We start from the raw sequence: 18,837 nt of genomic DNA on the forward strand, positions 1-18,837 counted from the left end.
AGATGGGTCGTGGCTGGGTCTTCCAACATGACAACGACCCGAAACACACAGCCAGGGCAACTAAGGAGTGGCTCCGTAAGAAGCATCTCAAGGTCCTGGAGTGGCCTAGCCAGTCTTCAGACCTGAACCCAATAGAAAATCTTTGGAGGGAGCTGAAAGTCCGTATTGCCCAGCAACAGCCTCGAAACCTGAAGGATCTGGAGAAGGTCTGTATGGAGGAGTGGGCCAAAATCCCTGCTGCAGTGTGTGCAAACCTGGTCAAGAACTACAGGAAACGTATGATCTCTGTAATTGCAAACAAAGGTTTCTGTACCAAATATTAAGTTCTGCTTTTCTGATGTATCAAATACTTGTCATGCAATAAAATGCTAATTAGTTACTTAAAAATCATACTATGTGATTTTCAGGATTTTTGTTTTAGATTCCGTCTCTCACAGTTGAAGTGTCCCTATGATAAAAAAATTACAGACCTCTACATGCTTTGTAAGTAGGGAAAACCGGCAAAATCGGCAGTGTATCAAATACTTGTTCTCCCCACTGTATAAACAACAGCTGGGGCACAATAACTAAGGAAGTCTCAAGGTTTTGCTTGCCTGAGGTAGAGTATCTCATGATAAGCTGTAGACCACACTATCTACCTAGAGAGTTTTCATCTGTATTTTTCGTATCTGTCTGCATACCACCACAGTACCTATGATAAAAAAATGACAGACCTCTACATGCTTTGTAAGTAGGAAAACCTGCAAAATCAGCAGAGTATCAAATACTTGTTCTCCCCACTGTATGTTATTAAATCCACTTCAGTCAGTGGAGATGAAGGGGAGGAGATGGTTTAAAGAAGGATTTATTAAGCCTTGAGACAATTGAGACATGGATTGTGTAGGTGGGCCATTTAGAGGGTGAATGGACAAGACAACATATTTAAGTGCCTTTGAATGGGGTATGGTAGTAGGTACCAGGCGCACTGGTTTGCGTCAAGAACTGCAACACTGCTGTTTTTTTTAATGGTCAACAGTTTCCTGTGTGTATCAAGAATGTTCCACCACCTAAAGGACATCCAGCCAACTTGACACAACTGTGGGAAGCATTGGAGTCAACATGGGTCAGCATCCCTGTGTAATGCTTTTGACACCTTGTAGAGTCCATGCCCAGACAAATGAGGCTGTTCTGATGGCAAGGGGGGGGGGGGGGGGGGGGCAACTCAATGTTAAGAAGGTGTTCTAGATGTTATGTACACTCGGTGTGTAATGACAGATGTATCTCATCATAAAATGTTTTGGCAAAAACGAGAAACTATTTTCATTGGCCGATCATACAGTGACATATTGGGCATTGTCTTGTTGGACCAGTACAGTACACTTTAGCAAAATGTTACGTGCAGTGATCGTGATATGTCATTTTCTTTCCTGCTGAATGTGAATGCATTATGTTAAATGACTCTGGATTAGAATACACAGTACCTGTTAACTTGACTACAATGTAATGAGAGTAGCAAAATTCTCTTTTAACTTTCCCCAAATTCCCTGTTTTTTTTGGAAATCCCGGTTGGGACATTGCTGTAATCAAGAGGGAATAAGCACAAAACCTGCATTTCTGCAACCAGAATTTAGGGGAAAAGCAGCAAAATTTGAACAAGTGACGGTAATTTAGCAAACCCCAAATGTAATGCATTTTGTTCCTAGGGGTCTGGCTGACACCAAGCAGACAGGAAAGCTGTCCAGAGAGCAGTTCTCTTTGGCCATGTGGCTGATCCACCAGAAAGTCATCAACGGATTGGACCCTCCCCAGACCCTCACAACTGAAATGATACCCCCCTCTGAGAGGTCCACCACCTCTGTTCTTGTAAGTCACTCCCTCACCCCTAGTTCCTCACCTTCTCCCCTCCTCGTACCCTCTCCCCCGAAATGATACCTCCCTCTGAGAGGTCCACCACCTCAGTTCTTGTAAGTCACTCCCTCACCCCTAGTTCCTCACCTTCTCCCCCTCCTCGTACCCTCACAACTGAAATGATACCCCCCTCTGAGAGGTCCACCACCTCTGTTCTTGTAAGTCACTCCCTCACCCCTAGTTCCTCACCTTCTCCCCCTCCTCGTACCCTCACAACTGAAATGATACCCCTCTCTGAGAGGACCACCACCTTTGTTCTTGTAAGTCACTCCCTCACCCCTAGTTCCTCACCTTCTCCCCCTCTTCGTACCCTCTCCCCCGAGGTGATTCCCCCCCCATGAGAGGACTGCCACTGCCCTCCTGTGTGATACCCCCCTCTAACCCTTCTCACCAACCCTCTACTGCTCTCCTCTCCTCTCCACTTTCTTGTCTTCATCCCTCTCTCTGCACCCTCTCCCATCTCCCTAGCGCCTCCTATCTTTAGCTATACTGTACTGCATTTCAAACTCTCTGTCGTGTTACTGTCTGGTGTTGTGTCGTGTTACTGTCTGGTGTTGTGTTACTGTCTGGTGTCGTGTCGTGTTACTGTCTGGTGTTGTGTCGTGTCGTGTTACTGTCTGTTGTTGTGTTACTGTCTGGTGTCGTGTTACTGTCTGGTGTTGTGTTACTGTCTGGTGTCGTGTTACTGTCTGGTGTTGTCTGGTGTTACTGTCTGGTGTTGTGTTACTGTCTGGTGTTGTCTGGTGTTACTGTCTGGTGTTGTGTTACTGTCTGGTGTCGTGTTACTGTCTGGTGTCGTGTTACTGTCTGGTGTTGTGTCGTGTTACTGTCTGGTGTTGTCTGGTGTTACTGTTTGGTGTTGTGTTACTGTCTGGTGTCGTGTTACTGTCTGGTGTTGTGTTGTGTCGTGTTACTGTTTGGTGTTGTGTTACTGTTTGGTGTTGTGTTACTGTCTGGTGTCGTGTTACTGTCTGGTGTTGTGTTGTGTCGTGTTACTGTTTGGTGTTGTGTTACTGTCTGGTGTTGTGTCGTGTTACTGTTTGGTGTTGTGTTACTGTCTGGTGTTGTGTTACTGTTTGGTGTTGTCTTACTGTCTGGTGTTGTGTTACTGTTTGGTGTCGTGTTACTGTCTGGTGTCGTGTTACTGTTTGGTGTTGTGTCGTGTTACTGTGTCGTGTTACTGTCTGGTGTTGTGTCACTGTCTGGTGTTGTTTCACTGTCCTTTGTTTCACAGTGTAAAGCACAATATTTGTACAGATTTATTTCCTGTGGTGTGTCATGACCTATTGTTTATGTATTACCAATGCCAAGGAAGGAATGAATGCATTCTAGTATTTCCAGCCTCACCTCAGAATGTTACTGTTTTCAAGGCGAACACTGCCACCTTCTGGTGGTCTAGAGTGATAACACCACTGTCTGATTCAGTTCACTGTGGAATCTTTCTCTTTCTCTCTCTCAGTTCAAAGGGCTTTATTGGCATGGGAAACATGTTTACATTGCCCAAGCAAATGGAATAGACAAACAAGGGAAACATTAGTGAACATTACACTCACAAAAGTTTATAGATGTTTTCAAATGTTATATTATTGGCTATGTACAGTGTTGTAACAATGTGCAAGTAGTTGTAAATAAATAATCGGATAAATATAGGTTGTATTTGCAATGTTTGTGCTCCACTTTTTGACCCTTTTCTCATGGCAACGGCCCACAAATCATGCAACTGTGATTTCACACTGCGGTATGTAGCCTAACAGATATGGGAATTTATCAATGTTTGATTTGTTTTCAAATTCTTTGTGGGTCTGTGTAATCTGTGAAAAATATGTCTCTCTAATGTGGTCATACATTTGGCAGGTGGTTAGGAAGTGTAGCTCAGTTTCCACCTCATTTTGTGGGCAGTCTGCACATTGCCTGTCTTCTCTTGAGAGCCAGGTCTGCCTATGGTGGCCTTTCTCAATAGCAATGCTATGCTCACTGAGTCTGTACATAGTCAAGGATTTTCTTACATTTTGGGTCAGTCACTGTGGTCAGGTATTCTGCCACTGTATACTCTCTGTTTAGGACCAGTCACAGTGGTCAGGTATTCTGTCACTGTATACTCTCTGTTTAGGGCCAGTCACAGTGGTCAGGTATTCTGCCACTGTATACTCTCTGTTTAGGGCCAGTCACAGTGGTCAGGTATTCTGCCACTGTATACTCTCTGTTTAGGGCCAAATAGCATTCTAGTTTGCTCTGTTTTTTGGTTGATTCTTTCCAATGTGTCAAGTAATTATCTTTTCGCTTTCTCATAATTTGGTTGGATCTAATTGTGTTTCTGTCCTCGGGCTCTGTGGGGTCTGTTTGTGTTTGTGAACAGAGCCCCAGAACCAGCAGGCTGAGGGGACTCTTCTATAGGTTGAGCTCTCTGTAGGTGATGGCTTTGTGGTGGAATGTGTGGGCATCGCTTCCTTTTTTAGGTGGTTGTAGGATTTAGCAGCTTTTTTCTGGATGTTGATAACTAGTGGGTATAGTCCTCATTCTGCCATGCCTGCATTGTACACAAAGTATATTTTTGCGGAATTCTGAATGTAGAATCTCAATTGGGTGTTTGTCCCATTTTGTGACTTCTTTGTTGGCGAGTGGACCCCAGACCTCAGGTTCGATAGGTTCGATTACTGATTTAAGTATTTTAGCCAGATCCTAATTGTGATGTTTTATGTTCAAGTTGATGGCGTAGAAGGCCCTTCTTTTGCCTTGTCTCTCAGATCGTTCACAGCTTTGTGGAAGTTACCTTTAGTGTTGATGTTTAGGCCTAGGTAGGAATAATTATTTGTGTGCTCTAGGGGCAACAGTGTCTAGATATATAATTTGTATTTGTTGTCTTGGCTACTGGACCTATTTTGGAATACCATTGTGTTTGTCTTACTGAGATTTACTGTCAGGGCCCAGGTCTTTTAGAATATGTGCAGAAGATCTAGATGCTGCTGTAGGCCCTCCTTGGTTGGGGACAGAAGCACCAGATCATCAGCAAACAGTAGACATTTGACATTAGATTCTAGTAGGGTGAGGCCAGGTGCTGCAGACTGTTGTAGTGCCCTCGCCAATTCATTCATCATTCATCATATGTTGAAGAGTGTGGGGCTCAAGCTGCATCCCTGTCTCACCCCATGGCCCTGAGAAAATAAATCTATGTTTAATTGCCCATTTTAACTGCACATTTGATATTTGTGTACATTGATTTAATAATGTTATATGCTTTCCCTCCCAACACCGCTTTCCATCAATTTTTATAGCAGACCCTCATGCCAAATTTTGAAATCAACAAAGCGTGATAAGACTTGTTTTGTTTGTCAATTGGGGTGTGTAGGATGAATACGTGCTTTGTCATACGGTACGTTGGTAAGAAGCCAATTTGTAATTTGCTCAGGAAGTTGTTTTTACTGAGTAAATGTTGGATTTTTCTGAGATTACGGCTGACTATTCCACTGTAATTATTGCGGTCAAAATTGTCTCCACTTTTGTGGATTGGGGTGATCAGATCAGTCAATGTTGTTGAAGAGTTTAAGAATAGCCTATTTGAATTTGTGGCCTGTATATTTGATAATTTCATTGAGGATACCATCAACACCACAGGCCGTTTTAGGTTGTAGGGTTTGATCCTTTACTTCAGCCAATGTAATTGGAGAATCCAGTAGGTTCTGGTCTTTAGTAGCTGATTCTAAGTTTACTAAATGATCATGTATATCTTTTAGCTTTTGTTTCTTTGTTATGTGTCCAAACGGTTGGAGAAGTGGGTTTTATCCGTACATCTCCATTTTGGATAGATAGCTCTTTGTGTTTCTTTGTTATGTGTCCAAACGGTTGGAGAAGTGGGTTTTATCCGTACATCTCCATTTTGGATAGATAGCTCTTTGTGTTTCTTTGTTATGTGTCCAAACGGTTGGAGAAGTGGGTTTTATCCGTACATCTCCATTTTGGATAGATAGCTCTTTGTGTTTCTTTGTTATGTGTCCAAACGGTTGGAGAAGTGGGTTTTATCCGTACATCTCCATTTTGGATAGATAGCTCTTTGTGTTTCTTTGTTTAGTGCGTTCCAATTTTCCCAAAAGGGATTTGATTCTATGCATTCTTAAATCACGTTGAGCGGATTTCTGTCATGCTGTTCCTTCTTTTTCTGTATTATCTGAGTGATTCACCAGAGTGAAGCCATAGGCTCATCTTTTCTCCTTCTCTATGGTTTTATTTGGATAGGTTTCTCAACATTCTTTCTTAGGTTTTTACATTCAACATCAAACCATTTCTCATTGATGTTAGTTGTCTTAGGTTTTCTGCCTGAATTTAAATATGATATGTTAGCTGATAGGTCAAATATATTGTTCAGGCTTCCTACTGCTAAGTTTACACCTTCACTATTGCAGGGAAACATTTTGTCCAGGAAGTTGTCTAGAAGGGAGTAGATTTGTTGTTGGCCAGGTTTGGTAGGTTTCTACAATACCCTCCGTCTATCCTTAACATCCCTTAATAGTATGCAGCTTGTTCGGCTTCGATGCTTCGTGGTTGATTATTGCTCCGTTCAAGTAGATTGTAATTTTTCTGTGATCTGATAGGGTTGTCAGTGGGCTGACTGTGAACGCTCTGAGAGACCCTGGGTTGAGGTCAGGGATAAAGTAGTCTACAGTACTACTGCCAAGAGATGCTATAGGTGTACCTACCGTAGGAGTCCCCTCGAAGCCTACCGCTCACTATGTACTACATACCCAGCATGCGACAGAGCTCCTTCCTGTGTTAACGTTGTGGTGATGCAGCAGTAGTGAGATCCTCTCTCTCCCTCAGAGCAGAATCTCTCTGACCTACTCTTCTTCTCTCCTCTGTTTCTCCACACCCCAACTCTCTACCCCTTTTGTTTTTACCTTTCCTTCTCTTATCTCTCTTCTGTCACCCTGTTCATCCCTCCCCTCTCTTCCTCATCCTCTGCCCCCCCCAGGACAGCAGCAGTTCTACAGAGTCAGCTGACCTGACAGGCATCAAAGAGCTGGATGACATCAGTCAGGAAATCGCCCAGCTGCAGAGGTGAGACCCTCCCAGAACACTGAGCTCAGAACACTAAGCCTAGAACACTAAGCCTAGAACTTTAAGCCTAGAACACTGAGCCCAGAACACTGAGCCCAGAACACTAACCCTAGAACTTTAAGCCTAGAATGTTAAGCCTAGAACACTACCCCTAGAACTCTAAGCCTAGAACTCTAAGCCTAGAACTCTAAGCCTAGAACTCTAAGCCTAGAACTCTAAGCCTAGAACTCTAAGCCTAGAACTCTAAGCCTAGAACTCTAACCCTAACCCCTATTGCTCGACTGGAGGACATCTTCTTTGTTATTTATTTTAACAGCCAGGGGGAGATCTTCTTCGTTGGATTAAATCTACTTGGATTGTCTGTTGTTCACAGAAATGTACTTTGTGTACAGAATCCTTGCCCAATGACTGAAGCACAGCCAAGGAGATGAGGATAGGAAGCTATGTTTTCCCTACTGATCCTCGTGCCTTGTGGGTTTCCCTGATGTGTGTTCTGTAAACCGTGTCCTCTTCATACTGCCTCCTCAGCACTCTTATCTTTTACAGCACTCTTACCTTTTTACACTCAGGTAACCTGGTGACACAAAGGCCTTGTTGCCGTGTCTAGCATTGGCTAGGGCAGTGTTTCTCGATCCATACCTCGCAGATCCCCCAGACACTGCACAGTCAACTAATCTCCAAGCACTTGGGGGAGGTAATAACGTACAATTTGACATGGTCTCCTCACCTAGCTGTGTGTGTGTGTGTGTGTGTGTGTGTGTGTGTGTGTGTGTGTGTGTGTGTGTGTGTGTGTGTGTGTGTGTGTGTGTGTGTGTGTGTGTGTGTGTGTGTGTGTGTGTGTGTGTGTGTGTTTTTGCAGAGAGAAGTATACTCTGGAGCAGGACATCAGGGACAAAGAGGAAGCCATCAGACAGAAGAACAAGGAAATTCAGGTGAGACCCACAGGGAGTCAGGGACTCATTTTATGGATGAATCGTTCTTAATGGGTCTAATCCACGGGAAGGGAACTCTCATCCTGAAGTGTCTCATGGACTACACATCTTGTTCAATCACGACTACTCAAAACAGATTGGAGGAAAATATGTGACTCCACCCCCCCTCAAACTTAAACTTCCAATTATTTTTGGGATGGAGGTGAGGAGAGAGAGGATGCAAGGAATCAAGGAAAGACGAATTGAGAAAGCGCCTATATCTCTATTGCTGAGGTCTGCGCTGGTCTCCTTCCCTTCCACCATTTCCTCAGGAGATGCAGGGGGGCCTGGGGAGCGGTGGTCTGGTCTGATTACTGTATGTATTTTAACAGGAGATGCAGGGGGACCAGGGGAGCGGTGGTCTGGTCGGATTACTGTATGTATTTTAACAGGAGATGCTGGAGGACCTGGACCAGGAGAGTGGTGGTCTGGTCTGATTACTGTATGTATTTTAACAGGACATGCAGAGGGACCAGGGGAGCGGTGGTCTGGTCTGATTACTGTATGCATTTTAACAGGAGATGCTGGAGGACCTGGACCAGGAGAGCGGTGGTCTGGTCTGATTACTGTATGCATTTTAACAGGAGATGCTGGAGGACCTGGACCAGGAGAGTGGTGGTCTGGTCTGATTACTGTATGTATTTTAACAGGACATGCAGAGGGACCAGGGGAGCGGTGGTCTGGTCTGATTACTGTATGCATTTTAACAGGAGATGCTGGAGGACCTGGACCAGGAGAGTGGTGGTCTGGTCTGATTACTGTATGTATTTTAACAGGAGATGCTGGAGGACCTGGACCAGGAGAGCGGTGGTCTGGTCTGATTACTGTATGCATTTTAACAGGAGATGCTGGAGGACCTGGACCAGGAGAGCGGTGGTCTGCAGGACCTGGAGGCCCAGAAGCAGGATGCTCAGCAGCAGCTGGAGGAGATGGACCAGCAGAGGAACAAGCTGGAGGGCATGCTGAAAGACGTCCACCTGAAGTGTCAGGATCAGTCCACGCTGGTCAGTCAGCAACACACCTATACGATCATGGTCTAGACAGGAAAAACTCTGTCCCCAGTTACGGCTGTGACGGCCATAGGGTTTTGGATGCTGGTTATTGGTCAACCAAATGATCGCGATCACCGTTATAACCGTTTCGACTAGCCAATGATTCATTTGTTGTACTTTTTATTTTATTCTCCTCTCCTCCTCTCCTGACTGCATGTGCTGCTTCTGCAGGGGGCGGGGTGTTGCCTAGGCATCCAAAGACACACCTTGCTTGTTTCAACAAGGAGCAACAAAGTTAAGGACGTTGTAGAGTCCATGTTACAGCAGAAACGGACTCAACTGTCCCATCTTTTTATTTTTTTATTTTACCTTTATTTAACTAGGCAAGTCAGTTAAGAACAAATTCTTATTTTCAATGATGGCCTAGTGGGTTTAACTGCCTGTTCAGGGGCAAAACGACAGATTTGTACCTTGTCAGCTCGGGGGTTTGAACTTGCAACCTTCCGGTTACTAGTCCAACGCTCTTAACCACTAGGCTACCCTGCCGCCCCAGTCAGCTGTTTGTTCAATGGTGATCTTCATTGGTTACCCGGTTATATGGTGTATGTGCCACCCCTAACCCCAGTTTATAGAGTCTTATCTGAATGTCCGAAACGATTGTCCCCATTTACAGGCCGTCACTAGCGCTTATCACATCTTATTTACATAGGATTCCTCTTCTCCCTCCGTCCAGATCTCATCCTTACAGACCCAGATCCACAGTCAGGAGTCTGACCTGCAGAGTCAGGAGAATGAGCTGAGTCGTACCAAGTCTGACCTGAACAAACTGCAGTTGGAGGAGACGCAGCTAGAGCAGAACCTACTGACCGGACGCATGCAGCTAGACTCCATCATCAAGTCACTCAAGGCCACCCAGGACGAGATCAACCAGGTATGTGGATAGAGAGATGCTGTAGCTCATTATCATAGACAAATGTCGTATTAAATGAACATGGTGTCACGTTTTGGAGTAGAATGTAACTTTTTAATGGCCATCCTGAAAATAGAAATGTTCCCTTTTTAATGCCTAAATGAAAATGTTCCCCATTTTGCTTCTACCTATCCGATTGCTTTCAGATCTAGCGTGTGGTTCTTAAACTTTTGTAGCTCAAGAACCAAATGAGAAATTGACCGTCCTCCCTTGACCCAAATCGTCCTACAAACAACCCCAATTTAGAAGAAATGGTGTGTGATTTATAGATGTATTCTCATAACTCATAACTACCCACCTCTCACATGCCCAGGGCCCACTTTGTGTCCCCGCCCGTAGTTTAAGAAACCCTGGACTAGAGGGTACGGGCTAGGGGTTGTTTCTGGATGGGACTCTCACAAAAACAGACAGTGTTATTTTTGTAGACTGACAACGCATTGTTCCCGCAGGCTTTTACTAATAACGTTTTAAATGTAGGGTTGTGGCGGCCATTTTGGCAGCCGGTAATTGTTAAGCAAATAACTGTCGGTCTCACGGTAATGGACCATTAATTAACATTAACACGTTATGCATCTCCTGTCTTCCACACACAGCCTACAAGCCACTGATGCAGACCATGATTTATTTTAGACATATCCAAAGAAACATGATATGAAGAAAATATAGTCTATTTCAGAAGAACATGCTCTGAGTTGTCCCTTATCTGGCTATGCCAAATGGCTGTGGGCTACACTAGTGCTCTGAGTTGTCCCTTATCTGGCTATGCCATATGGCCGTGGGCTACACTAGTGCTCTGAGTTGTCCCTTATCTGGCTATGCCATATGGCCGTGGGCTACACTAGTGCTCTGAGTTGTCCCTTATCTGGCTATGCCATTAGGCCGTGGGCTACACTAGTGCTCTGAGTTGTCCCTTATCTGGCTATGCCATATGGCCGTGGGCTACACTAGTGCTCTGAGTTGTCCCTTATCTGGCTATGCCATATGGCCGTGGGCTACACTAGTGCTCTGAGTTGTCCCTTATCTGGCTATGCCATATGGCCGTGGGCTTGGGACTAAAAACTGTTGAGAAGCCTTTTTGTCCTAGACTTGGCACTCCGGTACCGCTTGACATGTGGTAGTAGAGAGAACAGTCTATGACTGGGGTGGCTGGGGTCTTTGACAATTATTTGGGCCTTCCTCTGACACCGCCTGGTGTAGAGGTCCTGGATGGCAGGCAGCTTAGCCCCAGTGATGTACTGGGCCGTACGCACTACCCTCTGTAATGCCTTGTGGTCAGAGGCTGAGCAGTTGCCATACCAGGCAGTGATGCATCCAGTCAGGATGCTCTCGATGGTGCAGCTGTAGAACTTTTTGAGGATCTCAGGTGCTCCGAAGCACCTCTCACTCGCATGGCTCTCTCAGACATCTCAATTCTTATTAGCCAATGTCCGTCACGTGATCCGGTCCTTCTCACAGGCATCTCCGCTCTGAAGTAGGCTACAAGTTAAGAAAGACACATCAGGGACGCAACTGCGCGCGTTCTTCTTATCGTATTCCGAGGCACATGTTGAACTGTCTACATTTATCTTTTGTCAGCCAACAAGATGAGTAGGCCTAACGACCAGCAAAAGCACCATGATATGAAGAGAATGCAGTCTATTGGGCCTCCCGAGTGGCGCAGCGGTCTAAGGCACTGCATCTCAGGGATTGAGGCGTCACTACAGAGGTGGAAGAACTGTTCACATTTACTTTTCGTCAGCCAACAAGATGAGTAGGCCTAACGACCAGCAAAAGCACCAGCCTATGTTCATCTACTATCCCCCAGAGTACAACAGTTGACATTTTCTATTGGTCAACTCGTCCTTCTGTGTGAGAAATAAATAATTCAAACATAGTCTGGGACAGTTGTGGGATGCGATTAGATCTCAAATTAATACAACCACTAGCATCAACAAGAAACTTTTCTATGCAATGAGGCTGACTCAACCGATCAGAACGTTCAGCTTGAAATATGATCAACTATCAGGCTATTTATTCACATTATTAATTTAAGGGGCGGCAGGTGGTCTAGTGGTTAAGAGCATTGGGCCAGTAACTGAAAGGTCGCTGGTTCGAATCCCAGAGACAACTAGGTGGAAATGTGACGATGTGCCCTTGAGCAAGGCACTTGACCCTAAGTCGCTCTGGAAACGAGCATCTGCTAAATGACTCAAATGTTCCAAAATGCAATCAATTAGCGTGAAAACACCTTCCTCAAGTGACCGCAAATGCAATTTATGCATGTAATGCTTTATTATAAAGGTGCTATTTTATTGTGTAAATGATACTCCCTAATCTTGAAACTCACACGCAGGTAATGTATGCCAGTCTACACCGGTTGTAAAGCGGATTAATAATGTGCTTCATTCTAAGAAGTTATTTGGACACTTTAGTTGTGATACTAACCTTATCAAAACATATAGGCCTATGGGCTAGGCTACATGAGGTGTGATACTAACCTTATCAAAACATATAGGCCTATGGGCTAGGCTACATGAGGTGTGATACTAACCTTATCAAAACATATAGGCCTATGGGCTAGGCTACATGAGGTGTGATACTAACCTTATCAGAACATATAGGCCTATGGGCTAGGCTACATGAGGTGTGATACTAACCTTATCAGAACATATAGGCCTATGGGCTAGGCTACATGAGTTGTGATACTAACCTTATCAGAACATATAGGCCTATGGGCTAGGCTACATGAGGTGTGATACTAACCTTATCAGAACATATAGGCCTATGGGCTAGGCTACATGAGGTGTGATACTAACCTTATCAGAACATATAGGCCTATGGGCTAGGCTACATGAGGTGTGATACTAACCTTATCAGAACATATAGGCCTATGGGCTAGGCTACATGAGGTGTGATACTAACCTTATCAGAACATATAGGCCTATGGGCTAGGCTACATGAGGTGTGATACTAACCTTATCAGAACATATAGGCCTATGGGCTAGGCTACATGAGGTGTGATACTAACCTTATCAGAACATATAGGCCTATGGGCTAGGCTACATGAGGTGTGATACTAACCTTATCAGAACATATAGGCCTATGGGCTAGGCTACATGAGGTGTGATACTAACCTTATCAGAACATATAGGCCTATGGGCTAGGCTACATGAGGTGTGATACTAACCTTATCAGAACATATAGGCCTATGGGCTAGGCTACATGAGGTGTGATACTAACCTTATCAGAACATGTAGGCCTATGGGCTAGGCTACATGAGGTGTGATACTAACCTTATCAGAACATATAGGCCTATGGGCTCGGCTACATGAGGTGTGCCACTATGATTTTAAATAGTTGCAAAAATTTTTACAAAGGCATCCGCTATTCACAAATGATAATACGTCATTCACAAGTGATAATGTCATTCACAAGTGATAATACACCCTTCACAAGTGATAGGTGACAGTATTAGCCTATCAGACTATTCTTAATTTAATCTTGTTTAAATAATATATGTGTGAAATTTAAATAGCGAATGTAAGACGCCTTTCCAGTGGTTTATATTCATGCCAGCTAGGTAGGCTATACTTCTGTTGTAAAGTGAAGCAATGTGATTAATATTAGCAGAGATGATAAATAAATATAGTAGGCCTAGCCTATAGAAAAATGATGGGATCCTCCTCTTTTTATTAGAGGCCATCACTCTGTTTTCTCCCATAATTGCGTAGCCAATAGAAATGTTGTGCAACATGAGCTCATGGGCTCTCACGAAGTGCTTGATTTAATTGTTCCGTTACATTTGTATTGATGTCAGTGATGACAGGGACAATAGAGTGCCGAGTACCAGGCAGTTAGCAATTTTGGTGGGTTTCTAATAACTATCAGCAGCATCAAGCCTTGTTACCGTGACTAAACGGTCACATGGAGTTTAACTGCGGTCATGACTGGTGACTGGCGGTGTGGCGGTAATACGTTCACCGCAACAGCCCCACATACTTACTCTCTTTTACTAGAACTACCGGTGTTACTGGAGACTCACTAACATCCCTTTATCCCTTTAGGCTCGTAGTAAGCTTTCTCAGATCCAGGACAGTCAACAGGAGGTGACTAAGACTATAGAGCAATACAACAACGCTCTGAACGGAACCCACAGCCAGACTCATGCTGGCAGCATGACCAACCTGGCAGACATGAGCGAAGTAGGATTCTCAGTGAGGGAGAACGGAGAATTTGGCGCCAGGGTGAGTAGTGTTGTCATGATACCAGGGTTGTGTTCATTAGGCATCAAATGGAATAAAACCGATTTGAAATGGGGAGTGACTACCTGAATAAGAAATGCTTATTTTTGTTTTCCGTTGCAAAACACTTAGCTAAGTAGTGGCTTAATAAAGACGACCAAAGACTGGAAAGAGCTTGCCTATACTTTAATATACACTGAGAGTACAAAACATTAATAATCTAACTTGCTTTTTCCATGACATGGACTACAACCCTGGTTTTTATGTCACTTGTTAAATCCACTTCAATCAGGGGAGGAGACAGGTTAAAGAAGGATTTTTAAACAACTCAATATTGGGAAGGTGTTCTTAATGTTTTCTACGCTCAGTGTATATTATTATATACCCAGCTATTCATGTGGAGCGCTCACTGTGTTTAGTGTGACCTCACTTCCTGTTGCTCACACCTGACAGACGTGATACCTTTTTATTCAATCTTCATTATGTTAGAGATTACCAGAGGAAGCGTCTACATCCAGTTCTGCTTGGTAAACCGGTGTTGTCCCAACGTTGGGCAATCCAGTTCATTTGAATGGAAGTGGAGAAGATTTTGAGGTTAAGCTATCTGAATATTTTGTCCCCCAGAATCAGGAGGACTCTTTCAAATCGAGGATAGCCATGTTCAGCAGCAACAAATCAACACCAGAACCCCTTCCAGCAGCAGACCCCTTCCAGACAGAGGACCCCTTCAAATCAGACCCCTTCAAAGGTAACTTTATAAATATATTATACCGAATGAATGTTTATGCAAAATATTGTTGGAACAATTCTGGAATGATTGTAATTCCATGGCCACGACTGTATGTTCCAGAGGCTATGAGGTTCTCTTCCTTTAGAGAAAAGTGTGTGGTCATAAGCAACATGTGCTTGGCTAATGAAGTACACCTGACCAGAACAGAAAGGCCTCCATGTGCTTGGCTCATCAAATCAAATCAAATTTATTTATATAGCCCTTCGTACATCAGCTGATATCTCAAAGTGCTGTACAAAAACCCAGCCTAAAACCCCAAACAGCAAGCAATGCAGGTGTAGAAGCACGGTGGCTAGGAAAAACTCCCTAGAAAGGCCAAAACCTAGGAAGAAACCTAGAGAGGAACCAGGCTATGTGGGTTGGCCAGTCCTCTTCTGGCTGTGCCGGGTGGAGATTATAACAGAACATGGCCAAGATGTTCAAATGTTCATAAATGACCAGCATGGTCGAATAATAATAAGGCAGAATAGTTGAAACTGGAGCAGCAGCACAGCCAGGTGGACTGGGGACAGCAAGGAGTCATCATGTCAGGTAGTCCTGAGGCATGGTCCCAGGTCCTCCGAGAGAGAGAAAGAGAGAATTAGAGAGAGCACACTTAAATTCACACAGGACACCGAATAGGACAGGAGAAGTACTCCAGATATAACAAACTGACCCTAGCCCCCCGACACATAAACTACTGCAGCATAAATACTGGAGGCTGAGACAGGAGGGGTCAGGAGACACTGTGGCCCCATCCGAGGACACCCCCGGACAGGGCCAAACAGGAAGGATATAACCCCACCCACTTTGCCAAAGCACAGCCCCCACACCACTAGAGGGGATATCTTCAACCACCAACTTACCATCCTGAGACAAGGCTGAGTATAGCCCACAAAGATCTCCGCCACGGCACAACCCAAGGGGGGGGCGCCAACCCAGACAGGATGACCACATCAGTGACTCAACCCACTCATGTGACGCACCCCTCCCAGGGACGGTATGAGAAAGCCCCAGTAAGCCATTGACTCAGCCCCTGTAATACGGTTAGAGGCAGAGAATCCCAGTGGAAAGAGGGGAACCGGCCAGGCAGAGACAGCAAGGGCGGTTCGTTGCTCCAGAGCCTTTCCGTTCACCTTCCCACTCCTGGGCCAGACTACACTCAATCATATGACCCACTGAAGAGATGAGTCTTCAGTAGAGACTTAAAGGTTGAGACCGAGTTTGCGTCTCTGACATGGGTAGGCAGACCGTTCCATAAAAATGGAGCTCTACAGGAGAAAGCCCTGCCTCCAGCTGTTTGCTTAGAAATTCTAGGGACAATTAGGAGGCCTGCGTCTTGTGACCGTAGCGTACGTGTAGGTATCATGAAGTACACCTGAACAGAACAGAAAGGCCTCCATGTGCTTGGCTCATGAAGTACACCTGAACAGAACAGAAAGGCCTCCACGTGCTTGGCTCATGAAGTACACCTGAACAGAACAGAACAGAAAGGCCTCCACGTGCTTGGCTCATGAAGTACACCTGAACAGAACAGAACAGAAAGGCCTCCACGTGCTTGGCTCATGAAGTACACCTGAACAGAACAGAAAGGCCTCCACGTGCTTGGCTCATGAAGTACACCTGAACAGAACAGAAAGGCCTCCACGTGCTTGGCTCATGAAGTACACCTGAACAGAACAGAAAGGCCTCCACGTGCTTGGCTCATGAAGTACACCTGAACAGAACAGAAAGGCCTCCACGTGCTTGGCTCATGAAGTACACCTGAACAGAACAGAAAGGCCTCCACGTGCTTGACTCATGAAGTACACCTGAACAGAACAGAAAGGCCTCCATGTGGTATATGCTCCATATTACCACCGTTAATGACAAATGTTTCCATCCACAAGGATCTTCGTCACGTTTTGTCTCAATCCTCTCAGATCCATTTGAAGCCGATGATCCTTTCAAAGAGAGTGATCCATTCAAGGGTGCTTCCTCAGACTTCTTCAAGAAAACGACCGATGTGTTTGCCTCAGCAGATCCCTTCAGTAGAAAACCTACTCCCCCCATCAAGGTAATACATGTTATTATTTAATATATTATTTTCTATGGTAATTTATTTACAGTATGTCATATTTGAATACATTTATATTGAATTATAAGCTAGGTGGGTCGAGCCCTGAATGCTGATTGGCTGACAAACGTGGTATATCAGACCGTATACCACGGGTATGACAGACCGTATACCACGGGTATGACAAAACGTATACCACGGGTATTTTTACTGCTCTAATTATGTTGGGAAACAGTTTATAATAGCAATAAGGCACCTCGGGGGTTTGTGGTATATGGACAATATACCACGGCTAAGGCCTGTATCCAGGCACTCCGCGTTGCGTCGTGACTAAGAACAGCCCTTAAGCCGTGGTATATTGGCCTTATTGCTTATATTATATTGTTTGTAATTTTGTTCATATTTATTTAATATATTGGTATTGAAATTACATCCTGTATTTAGTTGAATGAAAGTATCTGGATGGAGTTGATCTTAGTGGTGTTTCTCTTCCTGTCTCTGTCTCAGCCTGGTGGCAGTCTGTCGGGTAGCAGGAATCTCTTAACCTCCCACAGCCCCCGGCCCAGCCCCAGCCCCAAGCCTACAGGTACCTCGCCTCTGCAACACACAACCTCTTTTACACACTCTCACTCACTCACTCACTCACTCACTCACTCACTCACTCACTCACTCACTCACTCTTGTATCTACATTTGAATGACTGTTTTTAGTCAGTGAAGTTACACTCCCACTCTTGTATCTACATTTGAATGACTGTTTTTAGTCAGTGTAGTTACACTCCAGATACTTCAGCTGCAAGTGACATTTAGAGTAAAAAACAACAACAACAAAGACGAGATAAAACGTTTTCTGACCTCTCAGCATCCTATCAGTTATGAAGATAATGTTCTGTGTCTTTCAAAAAGAAGCGGTTATCAAAATATTTATTTTCTGCTGTCAGATAACATTTACAACCAGGTCATTAAGAACTCTGAATCAAAATATTTATTTTCTGCTATGTCAGATAACATTTACAACCAGGTCATTAAGAACTCTGAATCAAAATATTTGTTTTCTGCTGTCAGAGAACATTTACAACCAGGTCATTAAGAACTCTGAATCAAAATATTTATTTTCTGCTATGTCAGAGAACATTTACAACCAGGTCATTAAGAACTCTGAATCAAAATATTTGTTTTCTGCTGTCAGAGAACATTTACAACCAGGTCATTAAGAACTCTGAATCAAAATATTTGTTTTCTGCTGTCAGAGAACATTTACAACCAGGTCATTAAGAACTCTGAATCAAAATATTTGTTTTCTGCTGTCAGAGAACATTTACAACCAGGTCATTAAGAACTCTGAATCAAAAGATTTGTTTTCTGCTGTCAGAGAACATTTACAACCAGGTCATTAAGAACTCTGAATCAAAATATTTGTTTTCTGCTGTCAGAGAACATTTACAACCAGGTCATTAAGAACTCTGAATCAAAATATTTGTTTTCTGCTATGTCAGAGAACATTTACAGCCAGGTCATTAAGTACTCTGAATCAAAATATTTGTTTTCTGCTGTCAGAGAACATTTACAGCCAGGTCATTAAGTACTCTGAATTTCACAAGATTTAGAAGCAGAAAAGGATAATCAAACTCCTATCTGTATATCACTGAGATACATCTATCTGTATATCACTGAGATACATCTATCTGTATATCACTGAGAGACATCTATCTGTATATCACTGAGAGACATCTATCTGTATATCACTGAGATGCATCTATCTGTATATCACTGAGAGACATCTATCTGTATATCACTGAGAGACATCTATCTGTATATCACTGAGAGACATCTATCTGTATATCACTGAGAGACATCTATCTGTATATCACTGAGATACATCTATCTGTATATCACTGAGATACATCTATCTGTATATCACTGA

The 18,837-nt window shown here is 44.0% G+C and overlaps 1 protein-coding gene across 2 annotated transcripts in view; it reads left to right on the forward strand.

Annotated features, from left to right (window-relative positions):
- The window catches only part of LOC110530798 (epidermal growth factor receptor substrate 15-like 1), a 66,894-nt gene that overhangs the window by 19,334 nt on the left and 28,723 nt on the right, over positions 1-18,837 (forward strand). For both annotated transcript variants that reach the window (XM_036986549.1, XM_036986548.1), the window contains exons 11-19: positions 1,683-1,842; positions 6,851-6,936; positions 7,796-7,868; positions 8,750-8,911; positions 9,633-9,830; positions 13,913-14,092; positions 14,714-14,837; positions 16,781-16,914; positions 17,422-17,500. In XM_036986549.1, coding sequence (XP_036842444.1) covers positions 1,683-1,842; positions 6,851-6,936; positions 7,796-7,868; positions 8,750-8,911; positions 9,633-9,830; positions 13,913-14,092; positions 14,714-14,837; positions 16,781-16,914; positions 17,422-17,500 — 1,196 coding nt within the window. The remainder of the gene's footprint in view (positions 1-1,682; positions 1,843-6,850; positions 6,937-7,795; positions 7,869-8,749; positions 8,912-9,632; positions 9,831-13,912; positions 14,093-14,713; positions 14,838-16,780; positions 16,915-17,421; positions 17,501-18,837) is intronic.

Source organism: Oncorhynchus mykiss, chromosome 8 (genome assembly GCF_013265735.2).
Source record: "Oncorhynchus mykiss isolate Arlee chromosome 8, USDA_OmykA_1.1, whole genome shotgun sequence".
NCBI classification, from domain to species: Eukaryota; Metazoa; Chordata; class Actinopteri; order Salmoniformes; family Salmonidae; genus Oncorhynchus; species Oncorhynchus mykiss.